Source organism: Barbatula barbatula (assembly GCF_947034865.1).
Source record: "Barbatula barbatula genome assembly, chromosome: 9".
Classification (NCBI taxonomy): Eukaryota; Metazoa; Chordata; class Actinopteri; order Cypriniformes; family Nemacheilidae; genus Barbatula; species Barbatula barbatula.
The window spans coordinates 23640354-23658209 of NC_136772.1; the positions used below are offsets into that span (position 1 = coordinate 23640354).

The following is a 17856-nucleotide window of genomic DNA, read 5'->3' on the forward strand; positions in this document are numbered from 1 at the left end:
CCCGAAAACAAGGATTAGTTTAAACCAGGACTTGGCCTTAGTTAAATTAGGATATTTAAGTTATGTTTAAAACATATTTTACAAATAACATCACTGGTGTGCATCTTCAGACAAAACAATCACACTGATCACATTATTTTCGTTAAAGACACCTCTGACATTTCAGATAGTCTGTGACTAGCCTTAAGCCCTGTCCGGGAAACTGCCCCATAATGTTTTATCCTAACATGATGAGAACTAAAACAAGACCAAATCAAGAGCAAGAGAAACAAATGGCTAGATACACAGACTTTAATGTAAACGCTTATATAAAGTTCAAAAATTGTTCAAGATGAAACAGATTAGCAGTGTCCCGCCCACAACTATAGCAATAAAGAAACAGAAGAATGACAACGTTGAGCTCGATTTCTTTCAGTTGATGAATGATAAAACAATGAACAGATTCCTGATGTCCTCTTTCACAATATCTAGGATGCCTTGAAATTGATACCGACTCAGGCCACATCCATCTTTGTGACTGTAACACCACAGAATTAATGTTTACGTTATTACGTCTGTTTGTGTAGACGCTAACGTAGTTAAATGACTGTTTAAAAAACTGCAAATATGGATGCTCAATTACCTGATAATGTAGCTCAGCTGCTGGAACATTGGGGATTCATTCCCAGAGAACAAAACTGCAGATAAATGTGTAGTTTAAATGAACTGCATTGCATTAAGGCGTCTGCCAAATGCATAAAAGAAACAGGAAAGGACTAAACCAATTATACAATAACCCTTACCAAAAGGTATTTTATAAGTATGCTAAAAATACTAAAACGCTAAACTAAACAAAAATAAGAAGGTATACTTTCCGTCTTATTACATATCTTTATGTATTCTCAGTTGTGTACTCCAAGTTTACTCCTGTTGCAATGAGGTGGTGTTTACATGAAAACTGCGTTTTAAAATGAAAACGATCAAACTAAAACAGGGTCGCACCGTTTCCAAAAGTTTCAGTTTTCGAGGGTCAAAAACTCTGGACTAGTGCAAACGCCAGGTGTAACCGTAGCAAGAGATATATGCGTTTTAAAGGATACGCACTAGTATAAACGCCGTCTTATATAATATATGTAATAACGATTTATAAGTTGAGCTGTCAGATACGATTCTGCTGGAAATGTTACTCACGTCATGTAAAGTAACCTGCAATTTAAGTTCCTATAACCAGAGATGGTAACAGATTGCAGCTTTAGATCCTTTTTCTATTCAATATTACATTAACAATATTACCATTGTCATTGTTTGATTTACAATACTTCGCTGTTTAGTTGTTAAATCATGTTGTGTACTGTTCACCGTCAAATCTGGCCCTGAAGAAAAAACACTAGAGATCTAAAGTATGTCCTGCACCATTACCCACAACACTCAACAAATCACATCTCACACAAGCATCTTCAGAAGTTGAGTTGAGCGTGTGCGCAGTGTTGCGTTCATTCACCAGACCGGTGGGCACCAGGGTGGATGAAGCGCGATGAGGTGGTCTGGAGTTTGTCTGCGGTGCCGCTGAAGATCTGTGCGTTCATGTGAGAGGAGAGATGCTGTTCATTAGAGAATCTTTTCTGTGTCTCAGCGGCTGATGTGTGATTGACCGCCGCACCGCTCACGCTACGCTAACAATGCTCATTAAAAAGAGGATGTCATCACTCCGCGACGACGCAGGAGTCATACATGTCACACGCATCCTCAATATGGCAAACTGCTGACCAATACCGTCCACAACATCCTGTAAATCTGTCATCACGGCCTCGGAAACAACCCCCCCACACACAGAGAGAGACAGAGAGAAAAAACTATTAGTGAGGATCAGAGGTTAATGTGAAGCTGTTTATGGTGTTTAGTTCAGTATTAGTCGACATTAGGTTTCCGTTTGTGCATAACAAATGATACATAACTGTACATTTCCTTCGAGTTTATCCACAAAGAGAAGTCATGAATAAAATATGTTTCATTCCTAAAATTAAAAATGATTTCAAACATTTGTTTAGACTGTAGCATTGGCTACGTTCTCAGATATTTTCTTAACATAATCATAGTTCATTGCATGAATAAACATCCCATTTTTCTCAATTTGACAACACAAAAGAGTATTAAATGGACATTTTTATGGGGGGGCCCAAGGAATATCTTGGGGGCCCCCTAGACCCCTCCCCATACTCAGCTCTGCTTTTGTTCATGGTATGAGCTTTGGGCTCTGAGCAGACCTGATGCTGTACACTGAACAGATAAGCAGCACAGTACAAGATAAGAAAACACTGCCAACCCAATCACAAACACACACACACACACACACACACTGTAGCATGGGACACAAACAGTCAGACAAAAGCAAGAATAGATCAGATCTTCCGAAGCTGAAATCTACTCCAAAGGCCGACACCGTAAGCACATATCCTCAAGACTTCTTTCACTTCTTTAAGAAACACTGAAGAGGTTTTTCGGCACAAAGTACATGCTGCTCTATAAGCTACAAAAAGTAAATTGTCATGTACATTTGAATATGCGCATGCACGAGTGAGATATCTCTTCTGTTCACTGAGTCAATAATGTAAATTATTATTCCTCAGAATCCACAGGATTACGGCATAGAGAACATATTACACTGCAAACAGTACAAACTCCGAAGCTTTAAATTATTGCATGAGCAGCAAGAGCTAAACAAAGTAAAACAGAATAAATAACCAGGGATGCCATTTTTTTGCATGATAAGCGTTAGTTTTATAGTCATTGTTTTTCTTTTAAACCTGCACTTCTTCTTCTTCAGTCGTTTGGAAAGGCAGGGAAAAGAAGAAAGAGTTAAGCGAGACAAACGTGTTGTGTGGATGAGAATGAATTCAGATGCTAATGAGAGCGCGTCTCATTTATTAGCTTCCGAGGAATGCGTGTTACATAAATTTCAACTGCAAACAATTATTTCACCTCAAGATTTATGAGTATGTGATGCGCACACACGCACAAAGCGGCTTTTCATAACGCCTTCAAAGCGTGTTACTTTTAGATAAGATTACACTTCCAGTTTTCAATAAGCCTCAAAGGTTTTTGAGTGTAATATTGGGGTCCATCTATTACTGTCACACCATGAGTCTGTTCAGACCGATTTGTGTTTCCTTGTGTTTGCTGTTGCTCGGTGGAGTTCTGTGAATCTCTGAGGTACAATAAGACTTTCATGAATGAAAAATTGATTCTTAATTTCATGTGCAATGGGTTGCTTTACAAAACGATAGAGATGCGTTTTCCGTGCGAGTTTGCGCAGTGTGCGCGCGCTGCCCTCTACCGGTCACTGCAGGAACTGCACGATGCTTTAAACAACGCTGTTCTGATGGACTGACATCATTGTCATATTATCCAACTGAAATCATCTATGTGGTATGGTGTGTAATGCAGTATCTATCTGTTATATTAGAATGTAGAGATTATTGTAGTAGTATAAAATCTTAATTTGTTGCTTATTAATAGTTAGTAAGGTCGTTGTTAGGTTTGGGTGTTGGATAGGATGGGGGATGTAGAGTATGGACATGCAGAATAAGTGCTTTCGAAGAACTAATAAAACAGCCAATATGCCAATAATATGCTAGTTAATAGTGAGAATTGCCCCCTGTACAGAATTGTAATATTTTGTATTAAATTATAGTGGTTTTGAACCTTATGATAGAAAATATAAGTGACTCTATTTACTATATAGTTTACTGGGGCAATACTGAAGTATATACTATAACATACAGTTAAGTACAGTGTACTATAGTGAATGTTAAACCATATTTTATCATATGGGTTGGTATTAGAGTCTTAGATGAACGCCTACATTCAGAATAAAATGCTTCTCGCTTACATTTAGTATAATAAGGTTATTGATAAGAGTTGTTAAGAAGATTTTCATACAATACATTTAACCTGTCCAATGTTACTGCTAAGAATTGCAAAAACAAGAGCTACAAACTACTAATAATAACATTATAATGAATTATTACCTGGTTTAAATGATCAGACATGTTTGCATACGTGATATACTGTTGATGTAGTTAAATCTTTGCGAATAAGGTTGAATGGTTGATGGAAACCGATCGTTTGCTTTCCTCACGTAAGCTTGTGTAATGTGGGGATTGTTAATGTAAAGAGAGGAGGCAGGTGTATCTGAGCTTTGCTGAAGAAGCTGTTTGCTCTGCGGCACCACGTGACACGGCAGCTCCACAGCACCGTTTCCTAAACCAAGCAGTCCCCTTTCCTTTACCGCCCTCATCAGTCGTGCCCGAGCACGGGCCTGCAGCCTCCCCTGCCGACGCTAAAAGATGAATGTCTGTTATTGTTTGTGTGATGACAGAGTGTTTCAATCAGGTCCCGTGCTAAGCTAAAGAGCTGAGTCAGTTCCTCTTCCATCGATCCATCACACGGCCAGCAGCCGGCAGGTGTAGTGACTCTGTCCCCGGGGATGTAGGAAACACCTGCCCAGCCCTGCTCTTCTCTCCTCTCCTCTGGCTCAACGGCACAGCGGCCGCAATGTGTCAGGACAGCACTTTCCAGCTCGTGTACAGGTATTAAGGGATTGAGGCAGGATTCAGGTAAGCCGTTTGCCCGCCACACACACGCTCGGGACAAAAACTGTGGCTCGCCTCACACCACAATGTATACGGGGTCACTCTTCTTATGGAATTTATTGAAGCAATCAAATGCTTAAACTTTATTAATAAGCGAAACTTGATTCTCTCCACAAACAGCACCAGGATGAGTTGCATAGAAATACATCACACCTCATTCAAAATTCATGTTTCCCACTTAGACAAGATGATGTCATTAGGGATGTGCCTTTTGTAGATAAAGATATATTAAGACTAACAGGATGGAAAATTATATTGAGTAAAAAAGGCTAAATATTTGCAATATATATTCCTACAAATCACTTTAAAAAAGCAAAACACCTGCTATATTTCTAAAACGGATTAGTTTGCCCAAAAATACTAATTATGTCATTCAAAATATGTATCTGACTCTTTCTTTGGTGGAACAAAAAAGAAGATAATTTGAGAAATGTCTCCGTGGTTTTGTGTTCATACAACGGAAGTCAACGAGGGTCAATGTCGGTTAATAAAGATCTTCGAAATACCTCCTTTGGTGTTCTGCAGGTTTGAAATGACAAGAGGGTGAATAAACGATGAAAAAGTGTTGTATGACAGAACGCTTTAATACATACTCTCAGAATATTTTGATGAAAAAAGACAAATACGATTTATTGACATTGACTTCGTTTACATTCTATTCAATATAAACAAACACATGTCGGGGACATGAAAACGTACAACATAGTAGAAATCATCAGCCACGAGACCCTGGAGATGAACACACACACACCAGTGCTCGCTTTTCACAGTCAGGGAAGATTTTACTTGACGACTTCCTAAATGAAAAGCCAAGCAAAGCAATAATCACATTGGAGAGACGCCGGAAGCGCGGGGGTGCGCGTGCAGACCGGGGGCTAGGAAACGCCATCGAGGCTCACAGCAGTGAGCACAGCTTTATTACAGGCCGCTATTGATGTCCCCTTCACAAACATCAATAGCGCCGCTTCATCTCCAGGCAACAGCCAACTGTGAGGTCCGCCTTTAAAAGGACGAGCCTCTAGCTATGACTCAAGTATCCTTTTTAGACATTTCTGTTTTCTTTCAGAGTTATTAATCACGTCTCAGTCGGTCTGCAGCGTTTATTAGTCCCAGAGCTCTGAGAGGAGGATTCGCCGCTGTGGATCTGTGTTCACGGCCCATGGAGTGAGCTCATTATCTGTCACACTTACTGAGGATGCTGCGAGGCATCCATGCGCTCCAAAAGCACGACAGGGCTTATAAAAATCAGCTTGGTTTATATTCAAAAGCATTTCATTACTGTGGATGGTGAATCTATAAGGCTGTTGTTTTCGTGAAGACGGAAGTCTTCCAAGACACGTGGCAAACAAATACTTCACCTTTATCCTCACGTGCTGTAGGCCTATCACGCTATATCACCTTCATAGACTATCCGGCTGATTTATTGCGAGTTGAGTAAGGAATTATATGATTGAACAAAATGATTTCTTCTCAGAGGAAGGGAAGGAATAAAAATGTGTTTCTCAAAGTGAGTCAAACAAGTACAAGTATTAGTTGGAGATGACTGCTGTCATTTGTATGTTTTGGTGCGATCTGCTTTTGTGTCAGGGATGGTTCAGGGATGGCGCTTTATTATTATTATCACAAATTTCTGTGAAATCCGGCTGGGTTTACAGCATCATTGCCATTTACTGAGTAAAAACGCTGCCATTATAACGCCTGATTTTAGCCAAATTCCGAGGCGGCATTGCATTTGTCCTTTTTGACAGCAGTCCCAGAATTAGATTCTGTGATTACTTTTCTATATAGTGGCAAGTGGGGTTAGGACAAATATACATAGAACAGATTCATTCATCTACCTATTACAGGGGGATACATTCAGTTTTTTTCCACGTATAATGTCAAAAACTGTAACTGGATTAAAATACAGTCCAAAAAAAAACATTACAGAAAAGGACCGCAAATTTACATGGCAGCTTAGTTCAATTGAAAAAAGCTTAGCATCACGTGTAAGCAGTCCAGTATTAAGCCCACGGTCTGTTCACACTGCCGTAAACACGAACAGCTGAAGGATTCGTGTGGAGCTCATCGCTGGAAGCTTTGGCCTTGAAGAAGCACCATGCGGAGCTGTTTAAGAGATACGAGATACTGAGAGACAGACAACACGCTGCTATTCCAAGTTCCATAAACTCTTGAAGCCATTCATGTGTGTGATTTACATAATAGCCACGGTTTAGTCAAACAGCACTGGACAAAGTGGCATAATCCTTATTTATCAATGGAAACAAGCAAATACATGTAGTTTCCAATAGATGACATGCTGCTGTCTGATGACACACTGTATGTTTTCATCTTATATGTCAAGAAAATGAACAAATGAATAAACATGGAATATAAGTTGAAGTATAAGAGCGATAGGTGGTCAAGAGACTTCTTGAACTCAGGATAATCGTATATTAAATAAATGTCTGATGGGGCATGTTGTCACACGTGTTTTATACGCTGTGAATTTATACCATGAATTAATAAAAATGTCTGTATTTTGTCACTCTGATACATGGTTCCTCGTTGTTTCAGTTTTGCTAAAGTGTCACATGCTATACTTTTCTCAAATAAATGTGCAGTGTTTCGATCCTATAGTTTATCCCATACAGTAGCATGACCGAAGCTGTCTCTGGTGAGAGAATGTGCGTGCCCCAACCTGAGAAATATGCCAATCCCCAAATTGAAATAATAGGCATCAATTCTGCAAGAATGTAAATATACGTTTGTGTTTCCAGAGGTGGAAAGAGAAGTCCAGCACAAAGACTCCAAGATCACAGTGAATAACAGCACCTCTGCTATTTTTGCTGAGTGTGATTTACGCCCAGTTTCCTCTATGTGCTGTCTGAGGAAACAGATGCGCGGGATTGTGCTTTTCCTCAAATCCTGCGAGAGAGATTCTGGCCCGCACTCATTCGAGCTCCTGACTCTCTGCCCTCCTGAGAGAGGGTGGTAAACGCTACTTATATTAACTCTCTGGTTCCCAGTCTGCCGTTCTCCGTTTCCTTCGAGTTTCCACTTGCGTACGTCCGTATGGGCCGGGTCTTTATGTCAGCGTGGATCCAAGGTCAACCCTCAGCTTCTGTGACGTCAGCAGTGAACAGCACATTGAGCTCTACGTATGTAACCGGTCATGATTTCAGAGTGTTGTTTTCACCCACCGGACACAGTCGCCCTTTGATCACGAGACATGTAGCTTTGGCTTGTCGGGTCACATCGTGAGCGCTTATCACTGACTGTGCTAATGAGGTGTGGGGGGATTGTGTGGTCCAGCTCAAAGGATGAAACGCATGCACGCAGAATCCAGTCTTACCATTTAGAACGTTGCTGACAGGATACTGACGGATTAGGGTGTCATAACATGACAGTTCATTACAGACATTGACTTGCATCATGTTTTCAGCTTCTCTAAATTAGCATTTTTAGGAAATGTGTGGATTATTATAAAGTATTTATTATATAAATAATGTCAGGAGGGTCAAAATGATAATAAACATGCGGGAAGGCATTTTCTTGTCATGTGGCATAAAAACATTATGTCAGGATTACCCGCTTTGCCCTTTATATCCCTTTTTGATTCACAGTATTTAAAAAGCTGTACAGCTTTACCATGACAATTCTTTAAAAAATAAATACAATTTAATTTAAAGGCTGTTTTTGTCTAATCGTAAAATAAAGTGTTAAGAACTCAAATGATGTATATAGGTGGACACGGGGGAAATGTATAGGCCTACATGAAAATTGACAAAGGTGTGTTATTTCTGCGCCATTGATATATGAGTGAGCTTTCTCGTGGATTGCAGCGCCATCTTAAGGATGTAAAAATACACAAACGCAACCACCTCCTGAGTAATGAGCTAATCCAACATTACATGTAAAAACACAAAACTGTCACGTTCAGACAAATATAACTATAATTAGATATTCTGAATTAGTTAGATATTGCGTTTGATTAAATATTGATAAATAATTCCTTCTATTTATGGGGATGTCAAAATTGTATTATTCCCACTTTATCTGTTGCAAGTTAATGCAATATAATATATGCATTTTCACAGACTAGGAATAGGCATATACTGTGTATGCATGTGTCAAATTCAAAATGCAGCCTTAAACATGAACCATTTTTTATTTCAAAGTACATTCATTTATATTATATTAAAATAATGTTGACTGTATAATGGATGATTTTAAATCAGCTTCCTGTGAGTAGTGAAGTGAAATGATATTCGTGAAACTGCTCATTCCAGCAAATTTATTTTTTACCTTTTGTTTGCACATCTGCTATAATCATGTACAGAAGTGTATCTTTATTATGTAAACATGTCTATCTGAGTATAATTGTAGTAGCTAATATAATATTATAGTCGTATGATGAATGAAAGACTTGAGCTTGACATATTGCTCCACCTGCTGGTGGGTTTGTCTATAGGGCTCTCCAGCTTTAGTCACAAGAGCCATTTACATTACATTTACATTTAGTCATTTAGCAGATGCTTTTATCCAAAGCGACTTACAAAGAGTTCAGGGAGCAATAAGCGATATGTCACATACATTAGGTGCTAATACAAAGATACTAGATTCAACAAAAGCTAGAACACTACCTGCTGAGAGAAGAGAGAGAGAGGGTTAGTGTACATTTTTCTTTTCAGTTGTCTGTCGAGTATTCACAGAAGAGGTTTGAAGTCGTTTTTTGAAGGTTGTGAGAGATGTGGTTGACCGGACCGTGTAAGGAAGAATGTTCCATCAGGAAGGAGTTGTGAAGGAGAATGAGCGAATGATCTGTCTGTATTTAAACCCTATTGCCTGAGAAAACTAAATGTAGGTTAATGACAGTTCAGTAATTGTATTGTCCAGTATGTATGGATTCATGTGAATGTAGCAGGAATGAGATAAACATTGTATGATAGTCTGCGCTGGGTCTGTAACTCATAGCTGTGTTTGTGAGTTCATATAAATGCACATGAATTGATTTGCAACTGAATTTCTTATTAAACATGTTTGATGGATGTTTTGTGATTAGGAACATGGGAACTTGTTTGTTGATTTCTATATGCATTACTTTTTGAAGCCATGATGTTTGTTGACAAAATATCAAATTTTAAGTTTAAGTATAAGTTATTGTAAAGATGGATAGAGGCTTAGTAAGTTATTAAACAAACACATCTACTGAAAAACAGCGTTCAGTGAGCACGTCACATTTTCCCAAAAGGAGCTGCAATCATTTATCCAGCTGAAAATGAAAATGTTCTGTACTGGAATTTCGAGTGTCAGGGAGGGCAAGAGTCTTGAGTCCAACACCAGTCAAACACACACACACACACACACACACTTATTTTTGTAGAGGACTCGCTGACCGCAGCTGCTGTCACACAGTGCTCGTCTTATATAATTCATTCATTTTTTAAAGGATATAAACCTTTGGTTAATTATTGTCTTAAGTGCTGTCTTAAAACGCAGGGAAGATCACGCAGCCTGTCTGTCTTAACACTGTGCTACAGGTCAAACCTGTGTCCATGCATCTCAATTAGACCTTTCATTTATTTATTACTTCTTCACTTGTTAAAATAACAAAGCTTTTGGATACATATAAAGAAAATAAGCCGCGGGATTGTGGTTTCATCGTGGTTATTTGGGCATAAATGTTATCACACGCACTGCATCACAGCCACTATAAAATGACTTGTTAAAACCCCACACTGCATTTTACTGGAAACCTCGTTCAATGCAATTATATCATAAGTTAGAAAACACACTCGGTCAGCAGCTCAGTGCCTTGGGGACCTGAAGCATGTGATGAAGCAATCAGCTTTACTTTTGTGTGTTTGTGTGTCCGTGTGTGTGTGTCCGTGTGTACACGTGGGATTTGATACATCCATTGTCAGCGGACTGTCACCTCAAAAGAAAGGTGTGTGATCAACAGCCGAGTGAAATTGGCAAAGCGTCCCAGCAAGAATCATTTGTCACATCAATCATATTGTATCTGTAATGCTCGCAGGTTGAGATAACAACACACACCTCTGCAAACACAAACACATAGACGCTGTCCGTCTAAATGACCGGCCCACAGAACGTGGGGAGATCTCAAAAGATGGATTATCGTCATCGATGGAGTAAACAGAGAGGCAGTGTCCTCAGAGTAACCGTAAAGCACAGAAGAGCATAAAATGATGACAAAAACACTAGATTGTTACATATTGTCACGTTGATATGGACAAAATTGGAAAATGCATTTTAGTCCCTCACAAAGAGTCATTTCCACTGAAATGTTTTACAAATTACACAATTATGTTCTTTATAGAAATCTCCATGACAGGTCAATCGTCAATATTCATGGTTTTGCAGTCATGGTTGCTATTTGAAAGTGATATTTCATGGTATTATTTGACTCTTGGATAAGTTTTAACATGCCGATTTTCACATTCTGCCGGTCAACAGGCCCATTGAGACGTTCTGAAGATCACACACACTCTGACTGCAGTCAGTGTTTGGCAAAGAGACCTAAAGAGAGAGAGAGCCCTATCATTTAGTCCGCTCATTTAACTATTACAAAATATGAAAATGCTTTTCCCATAAATCTTAAACAGACGTCTGCCAATAAATAAAGGTGCTTTAACATTGGAAGTGAAAGTGGCTCTTTTATTATGGTGCTATTTCATCTGTCACATTCTGGTAATGATGATACACATTAATAACCATCTAATAAAACTGCTATAAATCTACAGTCAGCCTGCATTCATGCGTCTGCCAAACAACTCCAGACACACCGTGAGGCTTCACCTAACTGATAAAGCTAGGATTATTACGGTTTCAGTTAATATTGCCATCAAAATCTATTCACATGGTTATCAAAATATCATCATATTTTTTAAATCCTTTCTGTAAGGGGCAAGAAATAAAGCTATATATTCCAAACACCTGTAAAATAGACGAGCAACGTCCTTTCAGATGAATGTGAATGGCCAGCAGGTGTCGCACTGTACTTGATTTGTATATCTCATGAGTAAAACCAGTCTGACTGCATGTTTTCCCCTGTCATGTGTTCAGAGATCGTGTTTAGTGTTGAAAATTATTCTCACACAGCAGATACTATAACTTTACATGCCTAACAGTAAAATCTGCATTTTATGAATAGGCCAACAGTGAAGTCCATTTTTCTAAATTGTGTGATGTTGTGAATGTGTATGATGTGATGTGATTCTTTATTAAAGTTCTTTTGATACTTTACAACTGCATTTAAGACAAATTATCAGAGAACACATGATGATGTACAAACTGCACTGTCCAAACTGCATCTGTACACAAAGATGAACATTCTTGCATCATTTACTCACCCTGGTGTCATGTCATTCTTCTACTAAACTGGTCGGTTTGGATTGAGAAACTAGATAAATTTAAAATGAGATTAACTAGATAAAATTATTTTTGGATGAACAGCTCCACGAGCTTGCTTGGTTTAATACAAGTTTGTAAATACATTTTCCAAAATGAAGAAAAAGTATTTGGGCACATCTTGTTTCTGACTTGACTGTAACATGTGATGAAGTACACCTGTGAGAATGAGGAACTGACTTCATGCCGCACATTTACATGTAGGCATTTGGCAGACACTTTTATCCAAAGTGACTTACATTGCTTTATCCTATACATTTATACATAGGAATCTGTACCTATACCTATATAGGCACACATATCCTCCCTGCCAACAGCTGCTTACATGATGATGCTTCTCAGAATTGGTCTACTGCAGCATCGTTTGTTTGCAGATAAACACTTTTGTTTTGAAATTTCGGTGTCAAGACAGCCGCTTGGTTTAAGCATCTAAACACATTCTTTTCTCATCTAGAAAATGCAATAATTGAAATGTATTGACATGCCGAAGCACAGGCCTACTTATGATGTGCAACAAGTTGATAAGAGATAGATTTTATTTTTTGACTTTTGAAGGCTATTTACAGTCATTTCTACACCAGTGGCTTTGACTCAGAGCTGTTATCTACTGTATAACATTCACACACTGGACGTGTTTACTGTAAGCACATCTGCAGTCTGTAATTTATGGGCAGACCTTAAAGTTGCATCATCTCAATTATAGAACGGTTATGTTAGGCTACCAACAAGATCAATCTTTCAAATAGAAGCTAAATTGTTCATTTGCTAACAAAATATTGTTATATTTCTCATTTTGTTTATAATTACATCAATTGTAGTTGATAAGTTCAAAGCGGAACTGAGAGACAGATTGAATAAGACTAATCATATATTACTGTGTTGTTGATTATCAAACACAGTCTTCAGTGCCGGCCTACATAATGTCAGAAACATTTCTGTGGAAAGGTTAATTTATTATAAAGTCTCAACATTTATCCATCACAGGATTAATATGGTAGGATAAAAAGATAAATAAAGACGATTATAGGAATCTGAATAATTATATCACCATTATAAAATTATATTATCAAATTAATGCACAACACGCAAAAATATACATATGAGTATGACATGATGATGAACTGTGGTAGCAACGTCCCGACTTTCAATAATTGCAGTAATGCTGAAAATAATGCAATATAATTTTATATAAGGTGTTCGTGTGTCAAACATTTATTTAATTTACTAGAATCAACAACAACATCGAGAATAAAATAAATATGACCAGGTTATTTATGAAAATCGTTGTATAATAAATAATGCACGTGTCCGGCAGCGCCTCCTCTGGCCGAAGAGTGACATCACGGCTCTTCCGGCACGTGCAGACTAGCGAGAGCGCGTAAACGCTGCAGCATGGAGCTAATGTTCCAAACGTAAACAATTAACGGATTGTGAATAAACTGTAGTGTTACAGTATTTTGCTCAAATGCGACTTATTGCAAGATGAAGAAATATATCACATCCGCTTATTTGACTGGTTATTGTGCATGTTTATTAAAGGATACGTGAATATTACGGTTACGCTCTTGAACATTTGTCCATATCTGCCTTTAACTTTGTCTAACCCGCATCCGTTGTTTCAGCTAACTTGGGTTATTGCTGAAATGTTAACGTTAGCTGTTACGCGTCATTATAAAATATTGAATAGTGTTTAAAACAGTTTGCCAACATTAACAATATGGAGGAAACGCGGAAATTAAAATGGCGCGTGGAATATTCTGGACGCTCGTCGCAGCCGCTTTCATTTCCAGCCTTTAATTGTTTGCCTTTATCGGAGAAACATGCGCGTAGTCGTTTGATTTAACATCTGGACAATAACTGAATCATCAGATTATCGGATTGTCCGTTCTATTCGATCTCATCGGCAGATCTCATGAGTATTAATTACGTGGTGTCGACGTCACGTCGTAACTTCCGAGGTGTCCAATCACGTAAAGTAAACCAACTGGGTAACGCCTCGCAATCTGGTTAATATTCATGAGATCACTGGGGAGGGGCTAGTTAATATTCATGAGGCAAACCTTTGCCTCAGCAGGATTGGTATATACACTCGGCGCTGGGCGTGGCCACACACGTTCAGTTGAATCGTTCAAGAGCGAGACGTGTTTAACTGGTTTTAAAGGGATTCTCCACCAAAAAATGAACATTATGTCATGAATGACTCTCCCTCTGGTTGTTCCAAACATGTATGTATTTCTTTATTAGGTTGAACACAAAGAGAGATATTTTGGAATAATGTTAGCAACCAACAGTTCTGAAGCACCATTGACTGCCATAGAAAACAACATTTAAATGGTTGTCAAAAGTGCCCCAGAACTGTTTGTTTTCATACATTCCTCAAAATATCTTCTTTTGTGTTCAACAGACCAAAAAACAATACAAATGTCCTGCCATGGCAGTCAAAGGTGCTTCAGAACTGTTGGTTGCAACCGAACATAGAAATGCATACATGAGAGTTATTCATGAAATAATTAACATTTTTGGGTGGAGTTACCCTTTCTTGATGCATATTTCTAATAATAAAGCACATGTGTGTTTGACGTGGGTCGTGACAGTAAGGAGCCGGAGCAGCTCAGGAAGCTGTTTATCGGTGGTCTCAGCTTCGAGACCACAGAGGAAAGTTTACTCTCTCACTTTGAGCAATGGGGCAAACTTACAGACTGTGTGGTGAGTTATTAGTTCAAATAGAAACACAAGGTTTATAGAACCGCTATCAATAATGTCTCCTTTCTCAGATAATGAGAGTTCCAGGTTGCAAAAGGCTTCGGTTTCATGACGTATTCATGTGTAGCAGAGGTGGACGCGGTGATGGCAGCGCGGCCGCACAAAGTGGACGGTTGTGTGGTGGACCCCAAACGCGCCGTTTCCAGAGAGGTGCGCTCACGTTCACTTAGTAAAGCTCGAAAGATATAACTCCATGTATAAAGCTGTGGATTTCTCTGTCCAGGACACAAATAACCCCGGAGGTCATCTAACGGTGAAGAAGATATTTGTGGGTAGAATAAAGAAAGACACGAAGGAGTATCACATCACAGAGTACTTTGAGCGCTATGGAAAGATCGAGAGCATTGATATAAGGCTTGACAGGGAAGAAGAGAGGCTTCTGCATCGTCACCTTCACTGATCACGATACTGTGGATAAAATTGTTGGTGAGTTGTTGGACGGGTCGAGGAGCGATGTTAACACAACATAAATGATCTGAAAAGTCCCACGTACAGATGACAACATTGTCGAAACGGTCTTGTTCACTCACGATGTCATTTCGTCATGAAAGACTCCACACCTGTGCAAATATGTATTCTTTTACACAGCGGCAAATGTTTTGTTTGGATGTACGAGTACTTGGTAAACGTGTAATGGATTTGACTCCAGACGATAATTGGTTATTTTGCAAAAATTGGGTTTTTAATACTCATTTTGAAAAGTCCCCAAAACACAGTTCTCCACAATTCACACTTTACAGCTTATGTAAACCACCTGGTGATCGGATGTAGAATCCCAAAATGAGTATTTTATCATTGTCATCTTATTATTTTTTCAGCACAAAAATATCACACAATCAACTCCCATAACTGCGAAGTAAGAAAGGTTCTTCCAAAGCAGGAGATGCAGGCTGTTTCTAACCAGAGGTGTAAGTAATGCTTTTCACGTTTGAATCGTGTTTCAGTCTGTGTTAGTGATCCGAAGCTCATAGATGGTTATCGTCTGTGGTTTTTGTGTAGATCGTGGTGGAGAGGGGTGTAACTTCATGGGTAGAGGTGGCAACTTTGGCCAAGGTGAGATGTCATGTGAAACCTTACATCTGATCCCATCTAAAGCACACATTGTTCAGTAGCACCTAAGGTGTAATCAATCCTGCATTGAATGTGGTGTATTTGTGTGGTTTGCAGGAGGCTACGGAGGAGGTGGATGCAACGGATTTGGTGGGGAACGCAAAAGTGTTTGTCTGCAATATGCAGCTGATTCGTAGCAAATTTGTTATTATTCGTCAGCTCGTGTGAAATCAGTCTGATGCATTGTGAAGGATATCGACGTTGTGGAAGTACATTTTGTGGCTGCGCATGAATATGTTTGTGTATTTGATGTTAGGTGGTAGCTATGGTGGCAGTCCTGGTTACGGAGGATGCCATGGGGGTTATGGTGGAAGCCCTGGGTATGATGACCAAGGCAGAGGAGGCTTTGGAGAATATGATAACTACAACAACAGAGGAAATTTTGGAGGTATGTACTGTACTTTACAGAACAAAGTTGGAGCTGTTTCATTTTTTCACACTCGCAACAGAATGACGAACAAGCTCTGGAAATGCAAACAACATGAACATAAAGTTGTCAATGGATGAATTATTTTGTATCTTGGTCACAGACAATTTTGTATTTTACAAAATATTTACTATATATTGTTAAATATATGTTTCAAAATATACAGAATAATACATTGTTTTAATATTGTAATATATATTGATCAATACCTACAGTACCACGAAACTGCCATTTCTTGGATGAGGCTTTCAACAAGCAAAACAAGCATTTTTTCCAATCACCATCGTACTTTCATAGTTTGATGTTGTGAAGCGCTGGAAACTTAGCTCCAGGTCTGATGTTTTGCTCTGTGATTTTTTAACAGGTGGATATGGGTCTGGTGGTGGAGGCGGGGGCCACGGCTCCAGGCGATATTGACCCGCACGCTCCTCTGTGGTAAGTTGGGCTTCACCTCGGAAACACGGCAGAAGCGCAACACAGAATGATGTGCTTTACCCTGTGTCTGTTCAACAGACCCACAGTTAGATTGAGATGAGGACAGATGGGTGCAGTGGGAAGGAATAAAAGTATAAATAAAGTCACTTAGTGTGTCATTGAGTCTGAAGAGAGTGCAGCTGCTGTTGTGTATGAGATTAAGTTATGTGACCGGACCATACAAACATGTCAGACAGACCGTAGACAGGACCTGGTGAGAAGTTGCTTCAGAGTTTGCCTCGAGAGCTAGCGTCTGTTTTCATGAGAGCAAGCGAAGGAAGGAAGGCTAGCGGTGAGCGATGAGGGTTTGAGAAGAACAGAAGCAGGTTAGAGTAACTCTTCTAAGTGGACGAATAGCTTTTATGATGCGTTTTCAGCGATGGTTCTGGATGGGTAAGATTAGCAAATGCTAAATATATGAATATGTCAAAGTACCTCCCATATTCTGATTGGAATTCAGTAAGGCTGGAGTCTATTTAACTGTGGTAACCTGTGGTCAACATAAATGAACATTTCACTTGGAATTCAGAGGAAATTAATCACATTTTACAATATAGAAAATAAGAGGAAATCTGGGAGAAGAAAGAAACACAATCGTTTTCAAATATTTGCAAATCTGTTATTTAAATAGATTTTAAGAAAAATATTTTCAATCACTTAAGAAGAAAGAGTCATTAAACCATATGAAGGTAAATAAATGATGACAGTTTTAATGTTGATGTGTTCAATAATGCCCCGTTTCTCTCTCATGACCCATAGCCAATGTAGTTTCAAATGAATGTGTGTGAATGCGCTGCCAAACCTTTCTCTTGTTTAATAAAAGTATTTTAAACCCCCGAGAGCGTTTTTCTTCTTCTTGTGTTTGTGCACATTGCCATTTCTTCACACGCGATGTTTCCACCAAACGCCAGACTTTGTTCCCTTGACACTGAATGAAGGTTAGAATCATGGGTAAATGTTTAAGATTGGGTCACATGGCCTCATTGCTTACGTAAAGAACGTGTCGAGCCTTGACAAGAGTGAAAGCTTGGGAGGTTT

General features: G+C 39.0%; 1 protein-coding gene and 1 long non-coding RNA gene across 2 annotated transcripts; one reads left to right on the plus strand and one right to left on the minus strand.

The window, feature by feature from the left end:
- Positions 1-274: 274 nt before the first annotated feature.
- On the minus strand, positions 275-4515 carry LOC306899143. Its single transcript, XR_013787170.1, has 3 exons — positions 4008-4515; positions 623-1773; positions 275-517 (listed from the first exon to the last, which is right to left on the minus strand). It is a non-coding gene; the product is annotated as an uncharacterized lncRNA (long non-coding RNA).
- Positions 4516-7268: 2753 nt separating this feature from the next.
- On the plus strand, positions 7269-16761 carry hnrnpa3 (heterogeneous nuclear ribonucleoprotein A3; the record flags this gene model as incomplete). Its single annotated transcript, XM_079464987.1, is given in 12 exon segments — positions 7269-7287; positions 7391-7604; positions 14609-14750; positions 14819-14835; positions 14837-14957; positions 15031-15162; positions 15164-15233; positions 15626-15715; positions 15807-15860; positions 15975-16007; positions 16174-16305; positions 16709-16761. Coding segments are annotated over 12 exon segments (1077 nt in total).
- Positions 16762-17856: the final 1095 nt, after the last annotated feature.